Source organism: Panthera pardus, unplaced genomic scaffold (assembly GCF_024362965.1).
Source record: "Panthera pardus isolate Hobbes unplaced genomic scaffold, ASM2436296v1 HiC_scaffold_11, whole genome shotgun sequence".
Classification (NCBI taxonomy): Eukaryota; Metazoa; Chordata; class Mammalia; order Carnivora; family Felidae; genus Panthera; species Panthera pardus.
The window spans coordinates 21,474,108-21,497,259 of NW_026526666.1; the positions used below are offsets into that span (position 1 = coordinate 21,474,108).

General features: G+C 38.2%; 2 protein-coding genes across 2 annotated transcripts in view; one reads left to right on the forward strand and one right to left on the reverse strand.

The window, feature by feature from the left end:
* Positions 1–6,216: 6,216 nt before the first annotated feature.
* Positions 6,217–8,282, reverse strand: LOC109271922 (cytoskeleton-associated protein 2-like). The gene is given in 2 exon segments (XM_053891966.1): positions 6,217–7,380; positions 7,383–8,282. Coding segments are annotated over 2 exon segments (1,698 nt in total). The 5' UTR covers positions 8,242–8,282; the 3' UTR covers positions 6,217–6,541.
* Positions 8,283–13,930: 5,648 nt separating this feature from the next.
* DBT (dihydrolipoamide branched chain transacylase E2) overlaps positions 13,931–23,152 on the forward strand; it is a 53,316-nt gene continuing 44,094 nt past the window's right edge. Inside the window, exons 1-2 of the mRNA XM_019457625.2 lie at positions 13,931–14,056; positions 19,697–19,820. Of these exons, the coding sequence (XP_019313170.2) occupies positions 14,006–14,056; positions 19,697–19,820 (175 nt within the window). The 5' untranslated portion in view covers positions 13,931–14,005. The remainder of the gene's footprint in view (positions 14,057–19,696; positions 19,821–23,152) is intronic.

A 23,152-nucleotide genomic window follows, 5' to 3' on the forward strand; every position in this document is an offset into this window, starting at 1 on the left:
AATTAGAATATGATAAAGCACAGCATAACAGACAACTTTTTTTTAATGTTTTATTTTGAGAGAGTGAGAGTGGGAGAGGCGGAGAGAGAAAGAATCCCAGGTAGGCTTCATGCTGGAAGAGCAGCGCCTGATGTTGGGGCTGGATCTCACCACCGTGAGGTCATGACCTGAGTCAGAATCGAGAGTCAGAGGCTTAACTGACTGAGCCACCCAGGCGCCCCACAGACAACATTTATTGAGCATTTATTTGGGTGCCACTGCATGCATTCACAACCTGTTGAAGTACTACTATTTTTACCTCTGTTTTCCGGTGCATTTGTTACACAATTTGCTACAAGTCCTCACAATTGTTAACTAGAAGACTGGGTATGAACCTAGTGATCTGATGTAAACACCATTGTCTACTAACCCTAACAAATTGTGTCTACTACTTTTGTGACAGAGACATTCTGGGGGCACATATTCCATGTATTTAACCTAATCTGGGACATTGCAATATGAGGGACTTGCCACAAGATATTAATCAAGGAAGTACTAATACCTGCATTTTAGATTGTTGGCTTTGGCAATATATGGAGGGTAAAATAGGGCTAAGAACCTGACAAGAAAAATGACAAGGGTGTAATAATCTAGGCAAGAGATAATAAGAATTTGAAGGAAGGCAGTAGCAGTGGGAATGGGATAGAAAAGCTCTACTCCTATTTGACATCTTAGATCCTATTGCAGAAGCTTAACCTTCTCAGAATCCTTGGCCTTCTTTCTTCATTTCTAACTTTGCTATGAAATCCTGTGATCCATTTCTCTCATTCCAACTACTTCCAGTGGTAGGAGGAAGTGAACAAGATGGTAAAACTAGCCAGGCAAGAGTAAATAATAATAAGCATTTAGGTAATGCTTTCGTATACATTTTCTGTGTTCATGTTCACCACAATTAGAAATTGAGACCTAGGGAATCAAAGTGACATGCCAAAGTGACAGACGTAACAAATAAGTGGTAGAGTTGGGTTAGATCCTGGGTATTTGCAATTATCTACGGAGAAAAGACATTTAAGCTGAAAACAAATTCCTCAACAGAACAATGGAAATAAAAAAGACAATGGATTGGGGTGCCTGGCTGGCTCAGTTGGGTAGAGCATGTGACTCTTGATCTCAGGGTTGTGAATTCAAGCCTCATGTTGGGCATAGAGCTTACATAAAAATTTAAAAAATAATAAAAAAAAAAACCAGTCATACCTTCAGAATGCTGACAGAAAATAACCATCAAATAGAATTGAGTCCCCAGCAAAACTGTTCAGAAAGAAAAATTACATCAGAGAGAAAGTCTGAAAGTCTGACATATAAGAAGGAAAGACAAACAAAAAATTGTAAACATGTCAATTTTCTAAAAAAAAACATTACATGAAATAACACCAGACAGGGGTGCCTGGGTGGCTCAGTCAGTTAAGTGTTCAACTTCAGCCCAGGTCATGATCTCACAGTTTGTGGGTTCAAGCCTCACGATGGGCTCTATACTGACTGCTCAGAGCCTGGAGCCTGCTTCGGATTCTGTGTCTCCCTCTCTGTGCTCCTCCCCTGCTCATGCTCTGACCCTCTCTCTCTCTCTCCCTCTCCCTCTCTCTCTCTCTCTCTCTCTCTATCACTCTCTCAAAAATAAATAAAACATTTAAAAAAAATTTTTTTTAAATCACACCAGACAACAAAAGGGTATAAGTCAAGAGGTGGATGGAGGCACAGAATTCTAAGGTCTCCTTTGGGCATAGAGCTAAAACATAAATTGATTTAAGACTTCAAGATAAGTATGCAAGCTAAAATTTCAAGAGTAATCAATAAAGTAACATTGTGTATAACTTCTAAATCAGCTGAAAGGAAGAATGAACTAAGGAAAGATACACTTCAATTTAAAAAAAAAAAAAACGCTTAGATCAGCATAAAAAAGCAGGAAATAAAGAAAGCACTAAGGCAAGAAAGTAGAAATAATTTCATATATACAATTAATAGAAGTGAAACTATAAAGTAATTTTCTAGTTGAAAGCCAGAGATTGTAATTTTAATAAAAAATATTCCCATTTACAAGAGATACACTTAAAATATTAAGGATCATTAAAAGTTGAAAATAAAAAAGATGGAAAAGATGCACCAGATAAATACCAACTAAAAGAGTGCTGATATAGCTATATTGATGATAAATTAGACTTTAAGCATTATCATTGACAAAAAAAATCACTACAAAATAAAAGGTTGAATTCACTAGGAAAATATAAATATTCAAAACTTTGTGTGCCCTAGATCAAGCAGATGAAAATTTAGAAAAGATAAGGATGATTTGAACAAAACAACTAATAAGCTTGATTTAATGGCAGTTATGTATTATATACATATATATTTCAATATATATTCTTCAATCAATTATTATAGATTACATATTTTCTTACAGAACTCCTGAAACATAAAAAATGACTAAGTCGCAAAGCAAATCTAAACAATGTCCAAAGATTTTCTACCATACAGGTGACATTCCCAAACCAAAATGGAATTTCATTAGAAAGTCATTCCAAAAAAGACAAGCAAAACAAGCAAAAAACACATGTTTATAAATTTACAAACACTTGTAATTAAATCATGGATAAAAGAAGAAATGTTAATAGAAAAATGTTAAAGTAGTTAAGAGTGACCCAAAATGAAAGATCTACATATTAAAATCTAAGGAATGCAATGAAACCAGTACTTCAAAAGAATTTTTTTCATTAAATATTACTATTAGAATACAAGAGAGGCTGGAAGTTGACTTAAGTCCAAAAACCCAATAACCCAGTTAAGAATGGGCAGAAGACATGAATAGACAGTTTTCCAAAGAAGACATCCAGATATATGGCTAACAGATATATGAAGAGATGCTTAACATCCCTCATTATCAGGGAAATACAAATCAAAATGATGATGAGGTACCACCTCACACCTGTCAAAATGGCTACAGTTAACAACACATGAAACAACAGGTGTTGGCAAGGATGTGGAGAAAAGGGAACCCTCTTACACTGCTGGTAGGAATGCAAACTGGTGCAGCCACTTTGGAAAACAGTATGGAGTTTCCTCAAAAATTAAAAATAGAACTACCCTGGGGCGCCTGGGTGGCTCAGTCGATTAAGCGTCCAACTTCAGCTCAGGTCTTGATCTTGCAGTTTGTGAGTTCCAGCCCCGCGTCAGGCTTTGTGCTGACAGCTCAGAGCCTGGAGCCTGTTTCGGATTCTGTGTTTCCCTCTGTCTCTGCCCCTCCCACTCTGTCTCTGCCCACTCGCACTCTGTGTCTCTCTCAAAAATAAATATTAAAAAATAAAAATAAAAAAAAAAGAACTACCCTGCAGTCCAGTAATCACACTAGTAGGTATTTACCCAAAGGATACCAAAATATAGATTCAAAGGGGTACATGCACCCCAATGTTTACAGCACCATTATAAACAATAGCCAAACTATGGAAAAAGCCCCAATGTTCATCAACTGATGAATGGATAAAGAAGATGTGGTGTATATATATATATATATATATATATATATATATATATATATATTTATATTTATATTTATATGTATACAACAGGATATTAACCATAAAAAAGAATGAAATCTTGCCATTTGCAACAACGTGGATGGAGCTAGAGTATATTATGCTAAGCAAAATAAGTCAGTCAGAGAAAGACACATACCATATGGTTTCCCTCATATGTGTAAATTTAAGAACCAAAACAGATGAACATATGGAAAGGGAGGAAAAAAGGAAAAAAGACTCTTAAAGATCGAGAACAAACTGAAGGTTGATGGAGGGACATTGTTGGGGGATTAAGGAAGCTAGATGGGTGATTAAGGAGGTCACTTGTTATAATGAGCACTGGGTGTTCTATGTAAGTGATGAATCACTGAATTCTACTCCTGAAACCAATATTGCACTGTATGTTAACTAGAATTTAAGTAAAAATTTGAAAAGAAAAAGAAATAAAAGAATAAAGAAAAAGAAAATAAGTACTAAGAAAGTAGAAAGGAGTTAATAAAGATAAAAGCACAGAGCAAAACATTACAAAATAAACGTCATTCTTTAAAAGAACTTAGGGCCGCCTGGGTGGCTCAGTCAGTGAAGCATCGATTTCAGCTCAGGTCATGATCTCACAGTTTGTGAGTTCAAGTCCCGTGTGGGGCTCTATGCAGACAGCTCAGAGCCTGGAGCCTGCTTCAGATTCTGTGTGTGTCTCTCTCTCTGCTCCTCCCTTGCTCATGCTCTGTCTCTCAAAAATAAATAAATGTTAAAAAATAAAATAAAATAAATAAAAGAACTGATAAAATTGACAAACTTCTAATAAGACTGCTCAAAAAAGAAAGTACAAATACACAATATTTTAAAAGAAAAGGGGGCACCTGTGTGGTTCAGTTGGTAGAGCATCTGACTCTTGATCTCAGGGTTGTGAGTTCAAGCCCCACATTGGGTGTGGAGCTTACTCCAAAAACTAAACTAAACTAAACTAAACTAAACTAAAAAGAGAGCACCTAATTATAGATACAACAGACCTTTTTTTAAGAAAAAAATTTTTTAATGTTTATTTTTGAGAGACAGAGTGTGAGTGGGGGAGGGGCAGAGAGAGAGGGATACACAGAATCTGAAGCAGGTTCCAGGCTCTGAGCTGTCAGCACAGAGCCGGATGCAGGGCTCAAACTCATGAACCTTGAGATCATGACCCATGCTGAAGTTGGACGCTTAACCGACTGAGCCACCCAGGTGCCCCAACAGACCTTTTTTTAAAGCAGGAGAATACCCTGAACAACTTTTTGCCAATTAATTTGAAACTTAAATGATATAGACAAATTCTTTGAAAAATAGAACTTACTAAAACTGGCTCAAGAAATAAACCCATTTTCTTCAACAAGCAAATTGCGTGAAAAAATTTTTGATGGTAATATCTGGAACTTGATTCAAACAAACTGTAAAAAAATAAAGACTTTATGATATAAATGAGACAATTGAGAATATGTATAATTTCTAAAAAGTAAAAACATTAGGCATCTTCCTTTTAAAATCAGTTACAAGATAAGAATGCCCACGATTATGGCTTCTTTTCAACAGATGGTGAAAGTCTGGCCAGATTCTACAAGGAAAAGGTAAAAGACAGAAAATTGGACAGGCAAACACACCATCATTATTCATAGGTGATATGACTACCTACATGGAAAACCTCAAAGAATCTTTAGATACAGTATTGAAAATACAGGTTTTTGGGGGTTTTTTTAGTTTATTTATTTATTTATTTTGAGAGAGACAGAGACAATGTGAGCAGGGGAAAAGCAGAGAAAGAGGGAGAGAGAGAGAATCCCAAGCAGGCTCCGAGCTGCCAGCACAGAGACAGATGCGGGGTTCGAACTGACAAAACTGTGAGATCATGACCTGAGCCACCCAGGCGCCCTGAAAATATAGTTTCAATGCAATTTCAACCAAATGCCCACAGGACTTTCTTTTTTTTTTTAATTTTTTTTTTTTTTAACGTTTATTTATTTTTGAGACAGAGAGAGACAGAGCATGAACAGGGGAGGGTCAGAGAGAGGGAGACACAGAATCTGAAACAGGCTCCAGGCTCTGAGCCGTCAGCACAGAGCCCAACGCGGGGCTCGAACTCACGGACCGCGAGATCATGACCTGAGCTGAAGTTGGCCGCTTAACCGACTGAGCCACCCAGGCGCCCCCCACAGGACTTTTTTAAGGAGATTGAATTGCAGATTCTCAAATTTATATGAAAGAACAAAAGGGCAAGAACAAAAAAGAATGAGGTTGAAGACACTTGTCCTCTCAAAATCCAGAATTCCTATAAAGTAATTAAGATAATGTGAGATTAGCGCAGTGACAGACAAATAGACTATCTGGCACTATTTAGTGCCCAGAACTAGATTTCTAAACAGATGAGATGGCAGACCTGTGGAAAAGGAGGAATTCTCAGTTTATGGTGCTGGAACAATGGATTAACCATAAGGAAAAAATGAAATTGGATTTCTATCTCACACCATACACGAAAACTATTTCAAGCTGGTTTAAAGACTATCTCACACCATATATGAAAATTAACTTAAAATGGATCAAAGGCTTAACTGTAAGAACTAAAAGTATAAAACTTTTTTTTTAAGTTTCATTCCCCCCCCCCCCCCCCCCATTTCTCATCATCACTTTATTTCTCTTCTGCTGTTCCAGGCTCTGAGAATTATCAGGCATAGTGCTGAATTGGGACGGCATACGAAAGCATCAGTTTCACCTCCCAACTCTGTTAATTGTTCCAATAAAGACACACAAGGATAATGGTCTTTTAACATATCTGGCAATTTAGAAGTCTTCTCTTGAATACGACAAGAACGTCTCACTGGTGTTAGAAACTTTAGCTCTTTAAATGTAGAATCTGTATTGTCAAACTGTATCTTCTTTTTTACACTTTGTAGGTATGGTGTAGTAGACACATTATATTTAATTAAGCAACTCCCCCTGGTTTCTGTACTGGGGGTTTTAACATCATTGGTTTAATCTTTTGTTTTGTCATCTTGCTTTTTTTCATCATCTTGAAATATCACATTTCTAGTTTTCTTTTCCATTTCTGGTTTTCCTGACTCTAGATTAACCCCTCTATCTTCAGTGCTGACTTCATGGATGTATTCCTTGGTTGCACAAGCCTCCTCAATATTTTCTCCGTATTTAACTTTTTCTTCACTCCTCATTGTCAGAATATCTGCAATGGTATGTCGCATCTCTTCAATAGGCTGAGCGCCTGCCAGAATGGCTTTCTCATAGATTGTGATAATGTTTTCAATAGGACTTGTGAGTGGTTCAATATGTGCAAGGCATATCCAATATTTAACAAGCTTTTTGGCATCTGGAATATTTTTAATCGGGTCATTCAGTATGACCAATATTTCTTCTTTTGGGCATCCCTCACTAATCAGGTTTAGGCATTCAGAAAATGTCTTGTTCACTTTTTCGGTAAATAATCTTTGTTCATCTTCTTCTACCATGGTAGTCCAAAAGGACCCAACTGGGTTTTCATGTTGCCCTTCAGGCTCAGGCTGCGTAACTCCTGAGCTAGGAGGCCTTTTCAGGACTTTCCTTTTGCCAGCTTTCCACTTACGCAGACGAGCTTTTCTCTCTTCTGCTGTTTCTTTGGGCTGAGCTGCTCTAACAATAGTTGTTTTTGCTATTGTATGCCTGCGAGGGTCAATGTTTTTCAACTTTTCTATCAGTTTGGTGTTAGAAGACGAAACAGGCCTGGCTACGATTTCAGACTTCACACTTCTTGTGAGTGTCTTCTTTCTTTCTATATCCTGAGAACCGGTTTTGGCACTAGATGAAACTGTGTTTAATTGTACTCTTTCTCGAGAGGCCCTTTCTGAATCGTAACGTTGGCCGAGCTTCTACCAATGCCTGGTCTCACAGTGTCCTGAGCATTGTCGCGGTGACTTCTAATAGGAGGTCGCAGAAGCTGTCTGTTCTGAATTGTAGTGCTCACAAGTTTAGTGGTAGTCGTCACTTTAGAGGCTCTATCGCTTTTCACTGTCACACTGCTGCTGTTTGTGCGCAGAGGCTCTGTAGCTTTAGGGACTGTAGTCGAAAGTTTCTTTATTGCTGCAGAACTCTCATCTCTGACTTGTAGAGGCTTTCTAAATGAATTAATCTTAGACTGAACAATTTGGCCACGGTAAGATCCAAGCACAAGCTTCTTGGACATGTTAGCATCTTGCTTTGGTTTTTCTGTCATTATTTGTTTCTTTTTATTGTTGTTTTTAAGATGAAACACTTGGCTTAATGTCATGTGTTGACCTGGAGGGTCATCTTTAATTGGTACCAACTGCCCAGTTTGATTATTATCCCCAGAATTAGGTGTATCAATTGCTATAGTTGAATTGGTTAGTTCATTAGAAGGCCTTAAAGGAATACAGTTTTTTTCCATTGTTATATTATTTTTGTTCCTGGGAGGTCCACTGACATTTTCTTTACCAGCCATTTTTGTTTTAAATTTCAGAACTTTTGTCTCTTCATGGACCTGGCCCTCAGAGGTCATCACTTTCTGGTCTCTACTGGATATGTGATTTTCCTCCTTGTATGCAAAAAACGTTTTTCTTTTTAACATATGTTCCTTGAGTTTCTGTCTTCTTTGTTCTCTGAACTCGGGCTGGGCCCTCTGGCTCGGGGGCAGTTGTAGCTCCCGGGGCACTGCTGGGGTGCTCATGGCTGCTGCGGGTGGAGGACAAGTCTCGGCCCTGACAGTCCCGCACTCAAGTTTCATTTTTATTTAAATAATCTCTACACCCAACATGGGGCTCAAACTCATCACCCCAGATCAAAAGTCACATGCTCTTCTGACTGAGCCAATCAAGTGTCCCTAAAACTATAAAACTCTTAAAAGAAAACATAGATGTAAATCTTCATTGACTTTGGATTAAAGGTTTCCAAGATATGACACCAAAAATACCAACAGTTAAAGAAAAAAATAGATAAATTGGACTTCAATTTAATTAAAATTAAAAACTTTTGTGCTTCAAAGGATACCATCAAGAAAGTAAAAAGACAGAGGGGCGCCTGGGTGGCTCATTCGGGTTAAGTGTCTGACTCCGGCTCAGGTCATGATTTCACAGATCATGGGTTTGTACCCTCATTGGGCTCTGTGCTGACATCTCAGAACCTGGAGCCTGCCTTGGATTCTGTCGCCTTCTCTCTCTGCCCCTTCTCCGCTCCCACTTTGTGTGTGTGTGTGTGTGTGTGTGTGTGTGTCTCAAAAATAAACATTAAAAAAAAAAGTAAGTGAAAAGACAAACTGCAGAATGGGAGAATATATTTATAAATCATATATCTGATAAAAGTCTAGTATCTAGAATTTATAAAGAACCCTTACAACTCAAAAATAAAAAGACAATCAATTTAAAATGGACAAAGAATTTGAATAGACATTCCTCCAAAGAAGATATACAAATGGCCAATAAGTGCATGAAAAGATGCTTAACATCATTTTTCATTGGGAAATGCAAATCAAAACCAAAATGAAGTATAAGTTCACACCCACTAGTATGGCTATAACAAAAAAGACCAATAATAATAAGTGTCGGTGAGGGCATGAAAACAGAACCTTCATACACTGCTAGTGGGTATATGAAATGGTGCAACCATTTTGGAAAACAGTCTGGCATTTCCTCATAAAGTTAAACATAGGGTTATCATGCTACCTAGCAATTCCACTCTTAGGTGGAATTTGAAATAAAATAAAATGATAAGTGAAAGAAAATGAAAACATGTCCATGCAAAAACTTGTACAAGAAGAAAAAGAAATTTGTACAAGAATGTTCATTATGATTATTATGAATAATAATGAATCTTAATGAATAATAGCTCTAAAATGGAAACAACCCAAAAGTCTATCAACTGATGAGTGGATAAACAAAAATGTGTTATATCCATACAATGAAATGTCATTGAGCCATTAAAAGGAATAATAGATGAACCTTGAGAACTTTATGCTAAGTGAAAGAATCCAGTCACAAAATAATACATATTGTATGATTCCATTTATATGAAATGAAATGTCAGAATAGGCAAATTTATGGACCTGTTATTAGTTGTCAGGGGTTTAGAGGGGGTGGATTTCCAGAATGGAAAGATATTATTAATTCTTTTGGTGGTGGTGAAAATGTTCTGGAATTAGATACTGGTAATGGTTGCACAACTTTGTGAATATACTAAAAATCACTTAAAAGAGGTGAATTTCATGGTATGTGAATAACATTTCAATTTTAAAATTACAAAACAAAACAAAAGATTTAAATGTGAAGGAAATAGAGCAGACTACCTTAGGACGTTTGGATTGAGAAGTATTTCTTAAGACAGAAAAAGCACTAACCATACAGAAAAAGACTAATGCAATCAATGATGAAAAGGAAGGACTCCAGAGGTGCCTGGGTGACTCAGTTGGTTAAGTGTCCAACTCTTGGCTTTGGCTCTGGTCATGATTTCACAGTTTGTGGGTTCGAGCCCCACATTAGTGTGACAGCACAGAGCCTGCTTGGGATTCTCTCTCTCTCTCTCTCTCTCTCTCTCTCCCTTCCCCACTCGTGTGTGTGTGCATGTGCCTGCCTGCGTGCACATTCTCTCTGTCTCTCAAAATAAATAAATAAACTTAAGAAAAAAAAAAGGGAAACACTCTGTACACCAAACACACTTTCAAAAGAGCAAAGACAAGGAAGAAGACACCAAAAACACATATAAATGAAAGAGCATTACAATTTAAAATATATAAATAAATCCTACACAAATCAATAAGAAAAATATATGTACACAATAGTGAAAAAATAAGCTAAAAACATGAGCAGGCACTTCAAGGATGATTGATAAACATATGAAAATGTGTCCAACCTTATTAACAATTAGGGAATTTCAAACTAAGACCATGATACCTGTTTACAACTACTAAGTTGGGAAAAATATTGATTCTGTTTAAGTGTGACAATATCAAATCAGAAATTATGGGTATTCCCTGAAACAGCTACTGTGTATTTTGCACCATCATTTTGGAAAACAATATTTCATTATCTTGAGTAAGTGTAATCAAAGATAAGTGTAATCAAAGTCTCCACAATTCTATTTTTTTATGTTTATTTTTTGAGAAAGAGAGAGAGAGAGAGAGAGAGAAGTGAGCGTGACTGGGGGAGGGGCAGAGAGAGAGGGAGACACAGAATCTGAAGCAAGCTCTAGGCTCTGAGCTGTCAGCACAGAGCCCAATGCAGGGCTCCAACCCACGAAATGTGAGATCATGACCTGAGCTGAAATCAGATGATTAACCCACTGAGCCACCTAAGCGCCCCACACAATTCTATGTTTAAGTATATATCTTTGTCTTACTAATCAAAGTGTAGTTGGCTAACCAGTAGCAATTGTACCATCTAGAGCTTGCTAGAAATGCAGAATTTCAGGCCCCATCCAGATTTATTGAATTGGAATTTGCATTTTAACAAGATTCCCAGTTGATATGAATGTTAATTACAATCTGAGAAACACTGCCCTAAAAAAACTCTTGCACGTGTCCAAGAGAAAAGAATTCACGTGGCAGCACTGGTGATAATAGCAGTGGCAAAGAACTAGAAACAGCACAAATGTTCATCATATAGAGAATGGATAAATATGGTCATAAAAAGCTGGTTGCAGAAGGATACAATTTGATATCATTTCTATAAGACTCAAGAATAGGCAGAGGTGGGGCGCCTGGGTGGCGCAGTCGGTTAAGCGTCCGACTTCAGCCAGGTCACGATCTCGCCATCCGTGAGTTCGAGCCCCGCCTCGGGCTCTGGGCTGATGGCTCGGAGCCTGGAGCCTGTTTCCGATTCTGTGTCTCCCTCTCTCTCTGCCCCTCCCCCGTTCATGCTCTGTCTCTCTCTGTCCCAAAAATTAAAAAAAAAAAAAAAAAAAAAAAGAATAGGCAGAGGTGAACAAGATATTGTTAGAGATCTGTATAAAACATATGGAAACAAAGGAATGCTGAACACACAATGCAGGGTGATGTTTACCTTGGGTGAAAGAAGGGTTTAGAGGAGGAGCAGACAGTGTGACCTTCACCAGCATAGGAAATGTTCTATTTCTTAAATTGTATAATGGGTCCAATGTTTTTGTTATTATGTATGACTTATCTATATGTTACATTATTCTTTTATAAGTATACAATAGGACACAAAATTTAACAGCTTCATTGAAGTATACCATAAAATTCACTTGTTTTAACTATACAATTCAGTGATTTCAGTACACTTTACAGTTATGTGACCATCGCCACAGTCTGATAATAGGAAATTTCTATCACTACAAAAATTTTTTCTTGCTCCTGTGCAGTCATTTCCCATTCCCATTCCTAGCCCCAGGCAACCACTAATTTGCTATCTCTGTAGATTGGGGTGGGTTTTTTTTTGGGGGGGGGGACATTTCATACAAACAGAATCATGCAATATATGAACTTTTGGGTTTCGCTTTTTTTTTACTTCCCATAGTATTTTTGAGGTCCATCTATGTTATAGCATGTACCAGTGTTTCAGTAATTTTTAAGGATAAATAATATTTTATGAGGTGGATATACCACGTTTTGTTCATCTATTCCCTTGTTGAAAGATATTTAGGCTGTTTCTAGTTTTTGGCTATTAAAAAGAATGCTATTTCCATTATTCTTATACTAGTCTTTGTGTGGATATGTTTTCATTTCTCTTGGGTAGATACCTAGCAATGGAATTAATGGGTCATAATCAGTCATTTTATTTATTTACAAAACAAAGGGAAAATGGTTCTTTGGTTCTTTTGAGATCAAGTGAAAGGATTAACTAGTGAGTAGGTGGCATAACTGTTAATGCTAAAAGATAAGGACACACACAATTACTGAATGTGGAAATAGTAATCCACTGAGGGAAAAAGAGGGTAAAAGAAAAGAATAACCAAATATTTTCTTAGGAGAAGGCAGAATTCAAGGGAAAATTTAGACGAAGAAGGTAGTATAGGGGCTCTGGGAAGAAAAATAATTCACTTCAAAGGCACAGCTACTTCATCTTTATAAAATGCACATGCATGTGTGGGGTGCCTGGGTGGCTCAATTGGTTGAGCATCTGACTACTTGGCTCAGGACAGGATCCCAGGGTCATGGGGTCAAGGCCCACGTGGGGTTCAGCACTGAGTATGGCCTGCTTGAGATTCTCTGCCCCCCTTTCCCTCTCTCCCTCAGCCCCACTCCCCCTCTTCCACTCACATGTGCTCTGTCTAAAATAAAAAAGTTAAAAAACACACATGCATGTGGGATTATCAAATATATTAATAATACTTATAAAATGTTTTGTTGATAGGGCAGTTAAAAAATTGAATTTTTTTTAACCATCCCAGATTTGTTATAAAAGTAATGATTTGGATTATTGCTTGCAATAGTGTGTATGTGAAATATACTGAAAAGCAAATAAAGCAAAAAAAAAAAAGTGTGAGTTTGGGTAATATTAGACAGTAAATTTGTGAAATAACTGTGAACTAACCTTCAATGTTGAGGACTTACAATGTTGTCTTTGTTCCCATTTTTTTCTCTTTAGTTCTTTAGACATCTGTACAGATTTTAATTCCCATGTAAAAAGCAAGAACCAGACAAATGTCATCCTGAACATTTCTAGAAATTGGAGTCTTAATTGCTCTGAGAAAGATTGACTGTCAATAATACTCTGATCTACCCCCTATCAACTTGACCTCAACTTAACATTTCTCCAAGAGGCAAGTAGATAAAGGTTGTAGGTCTGTGATATATTGCGTACGCCGGGCAGCTGCATCTGACAACATTCTCTAAGAAGAAAAGATAGTGTTGGTATCTTTATTTTAGACAGTAGGGTAAACTTTATCTTCGGGGGGGGGGGAACATTGAAAAAGCAATTTCATTAATCAAGAACACTCAGTGGGAGTAAGATGTATCAATCACTAGCTAGTATTCCAGCATAGATTTGTGACTCAATTAGTGGCACAGAGCCTTGCCACCGAGTATAGAAATGTCCCATTTTCTGTAATCAAGGCGGTTATAATATAAATTGAAAGCAGATATTTTCTAATTCATCCCTCCACCATAACTCTCTCCAACAAGTGCCCTTCCTTTGTGTTCCCTTAACATTCTATTTCCACTTTATGGACTCAAAAGATGATCGTTGGTAAGCACAGCAATGCCTTGCCCAACTTTGTCCCTGAAATTAACTTTGAGTTGACTCCTCCCCACTTCTTTCCCCTCCAGCATGCTCTTTTACCTCCACGCGGGACTCTCCACCCCCTAGTGTTTATCTCAGGCCCCGCCCCGCCCCCTGGTTGGCTGTCCGGTGGGAGGCTCGTTCCTTCCCTCGCCATTGGCCGCTCAGGGGGAGGTGCGTTTCCCGGCTCCGGATAGGTCGACATGTCTAACAACCTCCGAGACAAGTCTAACAACCGCGGTGCACTTGTCATTTCCGGGTAAGATGGCCGCAGTGCGAGTGCTGGGAACCTGGAGCCGGAATGCTGGGCGGCTGGTAAGCGGTTTGGTTTGAGTTGAGTTCAGGAAGGGATAATGTGTCGGGAGTATTCCCGGGGAGGTGTGTTACTTTGTCCTCCGAGTGCCACGCGGAAAGGGCACGCATGACGGAGAGGTAAAAGGATGTATGCTAAATGAAGGGCAGAGAAGGTGGTGAGCAGACCGGTCTGGAGACCCACTCCCAGCCTTACCTGGCCATGCTTCTTTCGCCACTCGGTCGCGTTCCAGCTTTGTCTACACCCAGGCTCATCTAGCCTTTCGCCCGTTAGCCTTTTATTGAGCACTGTTTAGGTGCTGGGCATTGTGATAGGCGCTGGGGATATGCAGATATATATCATTAAGCATTTATTGGACACCCACTCTGCCAAACACTGACAATACGACCCCTGCCTCAGAGAATTTATAGTTTAGAGGAAGAGACCCATGAAGCAAAGCATAACACCATGGGCCCTTGCCTCCGAGGAGCAGAGGCTTAAGCTTTATTTTGTGGACCTGTATTTCTCTGTTGTGTCTGCGCCACGTATCTTTCCAACCTTTTTATCACCAGAGCTACGACCCACCACCATCTTCCCTGAAGTTCCTCCCTTTCAACAACCCTTTAGCACCAAACACCTAACATCCTAGTAATCATAGTGTTTTATCCTATCTGCGTAGGGTTTTTCTTTCTGGGACTCCTCTTCCCTAAGATCTTACAGTGATCAAACCCCGATTTTACAAAATTTGTCAAGAGCCTGCTGTGTACCAGGTACTGTGCAGCCACTAGGGATGCAAATATGAATAGGACCCCTGTGGTCCCAGATTAATTACAGCCTTGTAGTGGAAGACAGAGGAAAGAGAGAGAGACACACAAACAAGCAATTATAACAGCTTGAGAAGTGCTATGATGGGACATTATAGAGTTACAGGAACACATAGGAGGGGGGATGGGGGTCTGAAAGGAGTTCTCAGAGGATACCGTGTAACTTGAAATTTGTACCTTGCTAGGTATTGGCCTCTCTTTTGAGAGTTCTCCTTGTTTGGCTTCTGTAACACCAGCTTCCCAATATTTTTCTTCTATATGTTTTCCACTTCATCCCAATCTCCTGTTTTCCTGCCCAACTTTTTTTTGTTTTAATTTTTTTTTTCAACGTTTATTTATTTTTGAGACAGAGAGAGACAGAGCATGAACGGGGGAGGGGCAGAGAGAGAGGGAGACACAGAATCGGAAGCAGGCTCCAGGCTCCGAGCCGTCAGCCCAGAGCCCGACGCGGGGCTCGAACCCACGGACCGCGAGATCGTGACCTGGCTGAAGTCGGACGCTTAACCGACTGCGCCACCCAGGCGCCTCTCCTGCCCAACTTTTAAATATGTATTGGTGTTTCTAAAGGCTCTGACTTTGGCCCTCAGCACTTTTGGCACTTCCTGGACTATTTCAGCCACTTATTTGAATTTAGTTGCCATGTATGTGCTGATGATTCCTAAAGTTCCCCAGTCTTCAAGCCAGCTCTACTACAGACCCATATATATTCTACTGTCCTGGAAATCTCCAATTGCCTACATATTAAGTATTTTTCAGCTGCAAGTAATAAAAACCCAGCCAATAAGTGGGAAATTAAGTATCTATGCATCCCAAAGTTAGATGGAAGCTGGTATTGGTTAAGTGGCTCATATTTATCAAGGTTGTCATTTCAGCAAGTTTGCCCTTTTTCATGGTTACAAGAGAGCTTCTACAACTTCGTACTCAGGGCAGGAAGGAGGAAGGGGTGGTACCATTCAGACTCATTGATCAGGACTATGTTACATGGCCACTGCTAACACCCGGAGTCTTGAAGGAGCTAGCATTTAGCCGCATCATAGTTCTGCCGTAATGCCTCAGTGGCACATCGGATTCTAGGTTTCAGAACTAAACTCTCAGACCTGTTTCTCTTTTGATTCTAGCCTGTAAATCTCCCAAATTTAGTTGTAATTCTCCGCCTTGCCCCCAACTGCTGCTATCCTGGTCCGTCCAGGATAAGGACTAATTGGACTTTCTGCCTCCAATCTGGTGGCTCTCCAACCCATTCTACATAGTGTAGCCAGGATGATCTTAAAAAGTAAGACACAAATTTGAGAATGTCATTTCCTCACTTAAAACTGCCCTAAGCAAAATGTCCAAAATTTAAAAGACTGTGAGGCAATTTATGATCTGGACCTTTCCAAATCTCTCTGGCTTCATTTTTGCTGAAACTTACCCATCCCAACCCCCACTCTGACACTTCCCTCACCCTTACCCCATACTAAACTACACTGGAACTATATTGAACTTAAGTTAATTGAGCACACTGCTCTCTCTCGACTCCAGACTCCAGATCTTTGCATGTGTATTTCCTCTGCTTTAAAGACTCTTGCCTTCCTTCCCTATGGCCTCATCTGCTAACACACCTCATCACCTGGATTACTCCTACTCATCCCTTAGATCTTTACTTTCTCCCTCCTTTGTGTTCCTTTAATACTCTATTTTTCCTATTATAACACTATGTCATAATCACCTATGTCCTTGTCTTTATCTTTGAAGGTGTGGACTGTACTTTCCATAAGAGAAGGAATTAACATCTATTTTGTTCTCTAATCTACCTTTGCATCATGCATTTGACTCTTGATTAACCTATACTGTATTAACCCTGAATTTTTCTATTTTATCTGTCTTCCTGTAATGAAGCAACTTGAATTCAGGGACTATATTCTGTAGCCTACTTAGCTTTGAGTTCCCAAGCCCAGCACAATCCCTGTTTTTGGCAGTGCTCAACAACTGCTCAATAAACAACTATTATTTATTTCCTTACTTGAATCTGCTAAACCTTTGTTTCATCTCCTATTTTTTTTTATATTTTGTTTCCAGGAAAAATGTCTTTTTCAGCTTGAAAAACTATTTTTTCTCTTTCTCCCTCCTATTGCTTTTTTATCTTTCCATTCAGCAGCTTCACTAATGTTTTTTAGCCTTCTCTTAATCCATTTAGTTGCTACTTATCGCATAATGCCTGTTGCACTTACGTTGCTTTCTCTTTTTCCACTGTAAATCACTTCAGGAGCCTGTTCTTTCATGCCTCAAATACTATTCTACTTTCTTTTTCCTCTCTTACTTGGCTTTACCTGTTATAATCTAATCAATAAGCTGCAACTAGATTAATTTCTTAGTTCTTTTTCTTCAATAACCTATAGTGTATGAGTTCAAACTCCTTATCCTGACATTTACAGTCATCAGTAATTTGGTCCTTGAGCCACTTACGCTGCTCCCTTTTATAAATTTGGTCAAGCCACTCTGCCCCGGGAGACAAGTTCCTGCAGCAGTTCCTTTCTTTATGCTGTTTCCTCTGCCTTAAAGTGCATTTCTGCTCTTTATTTATTAATACTTATGATGCAAGGTCCACTTCAACTCTTCCTCCAAGAAGCCTTTCTAGGTCAAACCAACTTGAAAAATCAAAACAAAACACAAAAGACTCTATTCTTAAACTCTTCTAACACCTGCTGCCAATACTTACTACAAAAAACAAGAGCATACATGCCCATGCAAGTGTGTGTGTGTGTGTGTGTGTGTGTGTGTGTTGTTTCAGCTAAGTTATAAGTTCAAAGCAGAGATTATTTCTCCTACGTATAACAGTGTGTTACAGTGTGTGATAGAAAGAGCCTCAGCTTTGGAGTCAAATTTACTTGGTTTCAGAGCTGAATTTTGCCATTTGTTTGCTATAGGACCTTGGACAAATCACTTTACCTCTCTGATCATTCGTTTCTCCTGTGTTAAAGAGGGCTAATGTGCCTATTCCAGAAGATAACTATGAGATAAAAGGAAGGTGATGCATTTAAAGACCTGTAAAGTACCCAGCACATAGTAGGCATTCAGTAAACATTTGGTAGTTTGTCCCTCCTTTGCCTGATTAGTAGTTCTTCAATAAAACTTGTGTTGTTGAAGGTAGGACCTTCTAATAGTCTAATTTTCTTTCAAAGGTTATTTTTAAAAGAACTATTTTTTTAAAATCAAGGCGAACCTGTATAATTCAAAACATCCATTTACTCGCCCAAAATTAAATTTATTTAATTTTGATTTTGTTGTTGACCAAGAGCCACGGTTATGGGAGTTGAAGTAGAAAGTATGGACATAGAAAATGGGGGTTTGGAAAAGAGCATTCTTCCACTATCTGCTATGTTTTAAGCTATCAATTTCAGTTAGGTTTGAATGTTAATTCAATGTTAATTTTAATAAGAATAAAATATAGATATTATAAAGATTAGTTGCTTTTGGATTAGCTCTTTTTTTTTTTAAATTTTTTTTTTTTTCAACGTTTTTTATTTATTTTTGGGACAGAGAGAGACAGAGCATGAACGGGGGAGGGGCAGAGAGAGAGGGAGACACAGAATCGGAAACAGGCTCCAGGCTCCGAGCCATCAGCCCAGAGCCTGACGCGGGGCTCGAACTCACGGACCGCGAGATCGTGACCTGGCTGAAGTCGGACGCTTAACCGACTGCGCCACCCAGGCGCCCCAGGATTAGCTCTTAAAGTAAAACTAAGATGCATGATTTAAGATTGTGTTTTAGGAAGGGGATCTTTAGTTTTTCTTTGCCTTCAGAAATGAGTAACATCTTGGAAATTAAGGTGAAATATCACATAATAATTTAAATATATTATTCCTATTAGTAAACCAAATATTTGTTTTTATATTATTTGCTGTCAGAAAAAGAACAAAATTCTTATTTATAAATACATATTATAATATGGCTACAATACATAACATATATGTATTACAAATTTAAAAATTTTAAGGGCTAATCACTAAAATATAAAGTACATGATAATAAAGTAATTTTTTTAAGTAAAAGTAACTCTCTCCTACATTAATAAAAAAATTTGAAATACATGACAATATTCTCAGATACATTAAGGAGGTTAAAAATTTCTATACATTACATTTAAAAGTGTGATATAGTTAACCAGGTATTAATAACATTGAAATATTAACTTTCAAAATAAAATAGTCTGCATTTCAAACACCTAGGTTTTAAGATATCAAGTCAAATAGATTCAGGCACACTTATTTCTATTATATATTGTCATGCATTATTCTAGGATATTCTATAAAATAGTTGCATCTAAAGAGTCATCCATAAATTCCAGTAAGAAAACCTTTCCATACAGCACTACATATATTTTTCAGTGTCTTTAGATACTAAAAGTCAGTTTTGAATTCTTTTAAGTTTTATTTTAGGAAGTCTTTACTGACTCAACTGTACTTACAATGTGTTTGTACAGACTATGTTAAAATTTCTTTACTTTTATAAGAAATTTTAGGCAAGGATCATAAGCACATAAATAAATCTGACTCCAGGGATATAATTTTACTAAATAAAAGAACAACAAAATGTTCTTTGGGTTCTGGGGTTTAAATTCCTTTGATTTCTCGAACAGACATACAGTACTTAAAAAATAACCTATCTTAATAAACTTGACTGTCCCTGACACCAGGTTTTGGCCAGTTCAGATTTTGGCCTAGATACTTTCATATTGTTTGTATTTTGATAATGACTGTTCTACCTTTAGAATAAACTTGAAACTGAATATATACTTACAGAGAAAAGCCGTCGAGAACATTCATAAAAGCTTTTACTTTTTTGTTTTCTCATCTTTAGATTTGTGTTCGCTACTTTCAAACCTGTAGTAATGTTCATGTTTTGAAGCCAAAATATGTGTGTTTCTTTGGTTATCCTTCATTCAAGTATAGTCATCCACATCAGTTGCTGAAAACAACTGCTGGTAAGTATGATCTCAAAATAGCCCATATGAAATAAGGTTTTGTATCTTACCCAGAACTTTTTAAAAAGTAATTGAAGACTTATCAAAGTAAAAAAAAAGTTAACCTTTTCTGTCTAGCCTGAGCCTCCTTGCTCTCCCCGAATCTGTCCTTCTTTTTTTTTTTTTTTTTTTTGTGCCCCCTCACCCCTTTCACATCTTTCCCTTAATGCTTGTGTCTTCAAATGTGGGGAATGGATTGTCTCGGGCCACCTGTTCTTTGTCATCTGACTCAGCTAAGTGCAATAGCCAGGTAAATTGTTGACTTAACAGATTGTATCCTTGTATTGTCACTACATTGTTGGTTGGATGGAACACTTACCTCAGTCTGTTGTGTTAAGGTTGTGTGATAAAACCAGCCCAAGGTGCTTCTGAATAGAAAGATCCCTGACTTTTACCATTTAATTACCTTTGTCCCGTTTTTCTACCCTCTGTAAAGAATTTGAGGCTTTAGGTATTAGATTTGGCAAGCACATTAAAACTTTTTTTTCCTGATGTTCTGTTTAGAACTTTGATAACCCTAGACTTTTGTTATATCGTTAAGCTTTTGACAGATACTTGGTGCCTTAGTCTGTGCTAGCAATGAAAACTGGGGAAATTCCAGGCAGATCCAGCCCCTGAGATCAGTCAGTCTTTCCATGCCTTTTACAGGTCATCTTTCACAACATCCAAAGATATATAAACCCTATCTTCACCGCTTTTTAAAAATATTTATTTATTTATTTTATTTTTATTTTTATTATTTTGAGAGAGAGAGCATGTGCATGCACACACATGTGTGTGGGAGAGGCGTAGGCGGGGGGGAGGGGGAGAGAGAGAGAAAGAGAGAGAGACAGAGACAGAGACAGAGAGAGAATCTTAAGCAGGCTTCACACCCAGTATGGAGCCCAACAAGGGGCTTGGTCTCACAACCCTGAGGTCATGACCTAAGCCGAAATCAAGAGTCAGACGCCCAACCAACTGAGCCATCCAGGCTCAGATTTTTATTTTAAAAGTTGATCTTTTGTCTTCTCACAGAAGATAGAAGCCATTCAAGTGGAAACTCCTACTAGCTGTGTAACTTTAAGCAAGTTACTTAATTTCTTTCTATTTCATCATTTGTAATATGGGATTAATCATAGTATCTAAGTCATTGTAGTGAGAATAAATCCATTTAACACAGATATTTATTGATCACCTACTATCTGCCAAGGCACTGTTTTGATGCTCTGGATATATATTCTTTTCCTATATCCCCTCACTAAATGGATATTCAAGCTAGAAACCTGAAGTCTTCCTGATTCCTGTTTCATATCAAATTGGTTACCTAAATCTATTAATTTTACATCTTACATGATTTTTAAATTTGTCTTCTCTTTTTTAGACAGCTTTGAAAATATATAAATATATTAAGTTCCATACTTCAGTTTCTTACCTGTAGTAGCCTCCTAACTGCTTTGTCTGTCACTCCTTCCCCAACCCCATCCACCACATTCCTGCCAGAGACATTTGTTTCCAAAATTACAGATCTCAGGTTACAGATCTGAAATTGCAGATGGTATGCCCTGTTGATTTATTATGCCTGAATAATAACCCTGTCTACAACTTCATGGCTTAAAGCAACAATGAGTTATTATTTCTCAGTATTCTCAGGGTTACCTGGGTGCTTCCTCTGCTGGTTTCACTGAACTCATAATATGGCTGTCTTCAGCTGGAGGATCATCTGGGCTGGAAGGTCTAAGATGGTCTCACATACATATCTGACAGTGGTGCTGGTTTTCAGGTGGGGCCTGTCATTTCTTCTCCATATAGCCTTTCATCCTCCAGTAGACTTCCTTACTCAGGGATCTCAAGGCAGTATTCCAAGAGGGAGAAGGTAGAAGATGCTGTGAGGTCCTTTGAGGTCTAGGCTCCAGAATTTGTACAACTTCATTTCTGCTATATTCTATTGTCCAAGCAAGTGACAGGCCAGCATAGATTTAAGTTGTGGTGAATCAGACTCTATGTCTTATGGGAGCAGCTGCAAAAAATTTATGACCATATTTTACTTACAACTGGCTCCTGATTACCTTTAGGATAAATTCCAGACACCTCACCTTGGCATGGCAAAGAAAGTCTTTTTTTTTTTTTTTTTAAGTTTATTTATTTATTTTGAGAGAGACAGTGCATGTGTGAGCAGGGGAGGGGCAAAGGAGAAAGAGAGATTTCACAAACCATGAGATCATGACCTGAGCTGAAATAACGAGTCAGATGCTTAACTAAATGAGCCATCCAGGCACCACGAAGAAAGTCTTTTTAAATCTGGACTGACTTCTTGCCACATATACTATCTTCAGCCATATGGAGCTGTGTGTTGTTCCCTAACCATACTGTGCACTATATTTCCATGTTCTTCTTGCACATGTTGTTCCTTGCATAATATTGTTTTGTATAGAAGTACCGTAGTATATTTACTTGTCATTTTTTGGTGACTTAGATTGATATTCCAAGTCTTCATTTTAACTCTATGAAAGCTATTATTGAGCATAAATCTTTTTGTACCTATCTTAATTGTTTCCTCATGGGGGAAAAAGTCTTAAAAGCAGAATTGCTTATTGAGTCAAAGAGAAGGACTTTCCTTTTTTTGATGTTTATTTATTTTTGAGAGATGGGGGGTGGGTGGGGGAGAAGGGGCAGAGAGGGAGGGAGACACAGAATCTGAAGCAGGCTCCAAGCTCTGAGCTGTCAGCACAGAGACCAATGCAGGGCTTGAACTTGTGAACCGTGAGATCATGACCTGAGCCCAAGTTGGACACTTAACCAACTGAGCCATCCAGACGCCCTCTTTTTTTTTTTTTCTTTAAGCTTTTGATACTTAACACCAAACTATTTTTTCAGAGAGGTTCCAGTTTATACTACGAGCAACAGGCTGTGAGAGGACCCAACTTACTAGATAGAGAGGAAACAAGAGGTACCTAATACCTCTATATCAGAAATGTATTTGTATTTCTTAACCATTAACTGACTCCTCATATTTATTGAAGAAAGTTTTACTACCTTAATCAGCTTGTTGTGTGTTTTATAAGCAATTTTAATTAACAGCAGTCTGAAGATAGAGGAGCACTTTTTAAAAAAGATTTTTTAATGCTTACTTATATTTGAGAGAGAGAGAGACAGAGTGCGAGTGGGGAGGGGCAAAGAGTGACAGAGACAGAATCTGAAGCAGGCTCCAGGCTCTGAGCTGTCAGCACAGAGCTTGACACAGGGCTCCAACTCATGACCTATGAGATCATGACCTGAGCCAGAGCCAGAGGCTTAACTGACTGAGCCCCCCAGGT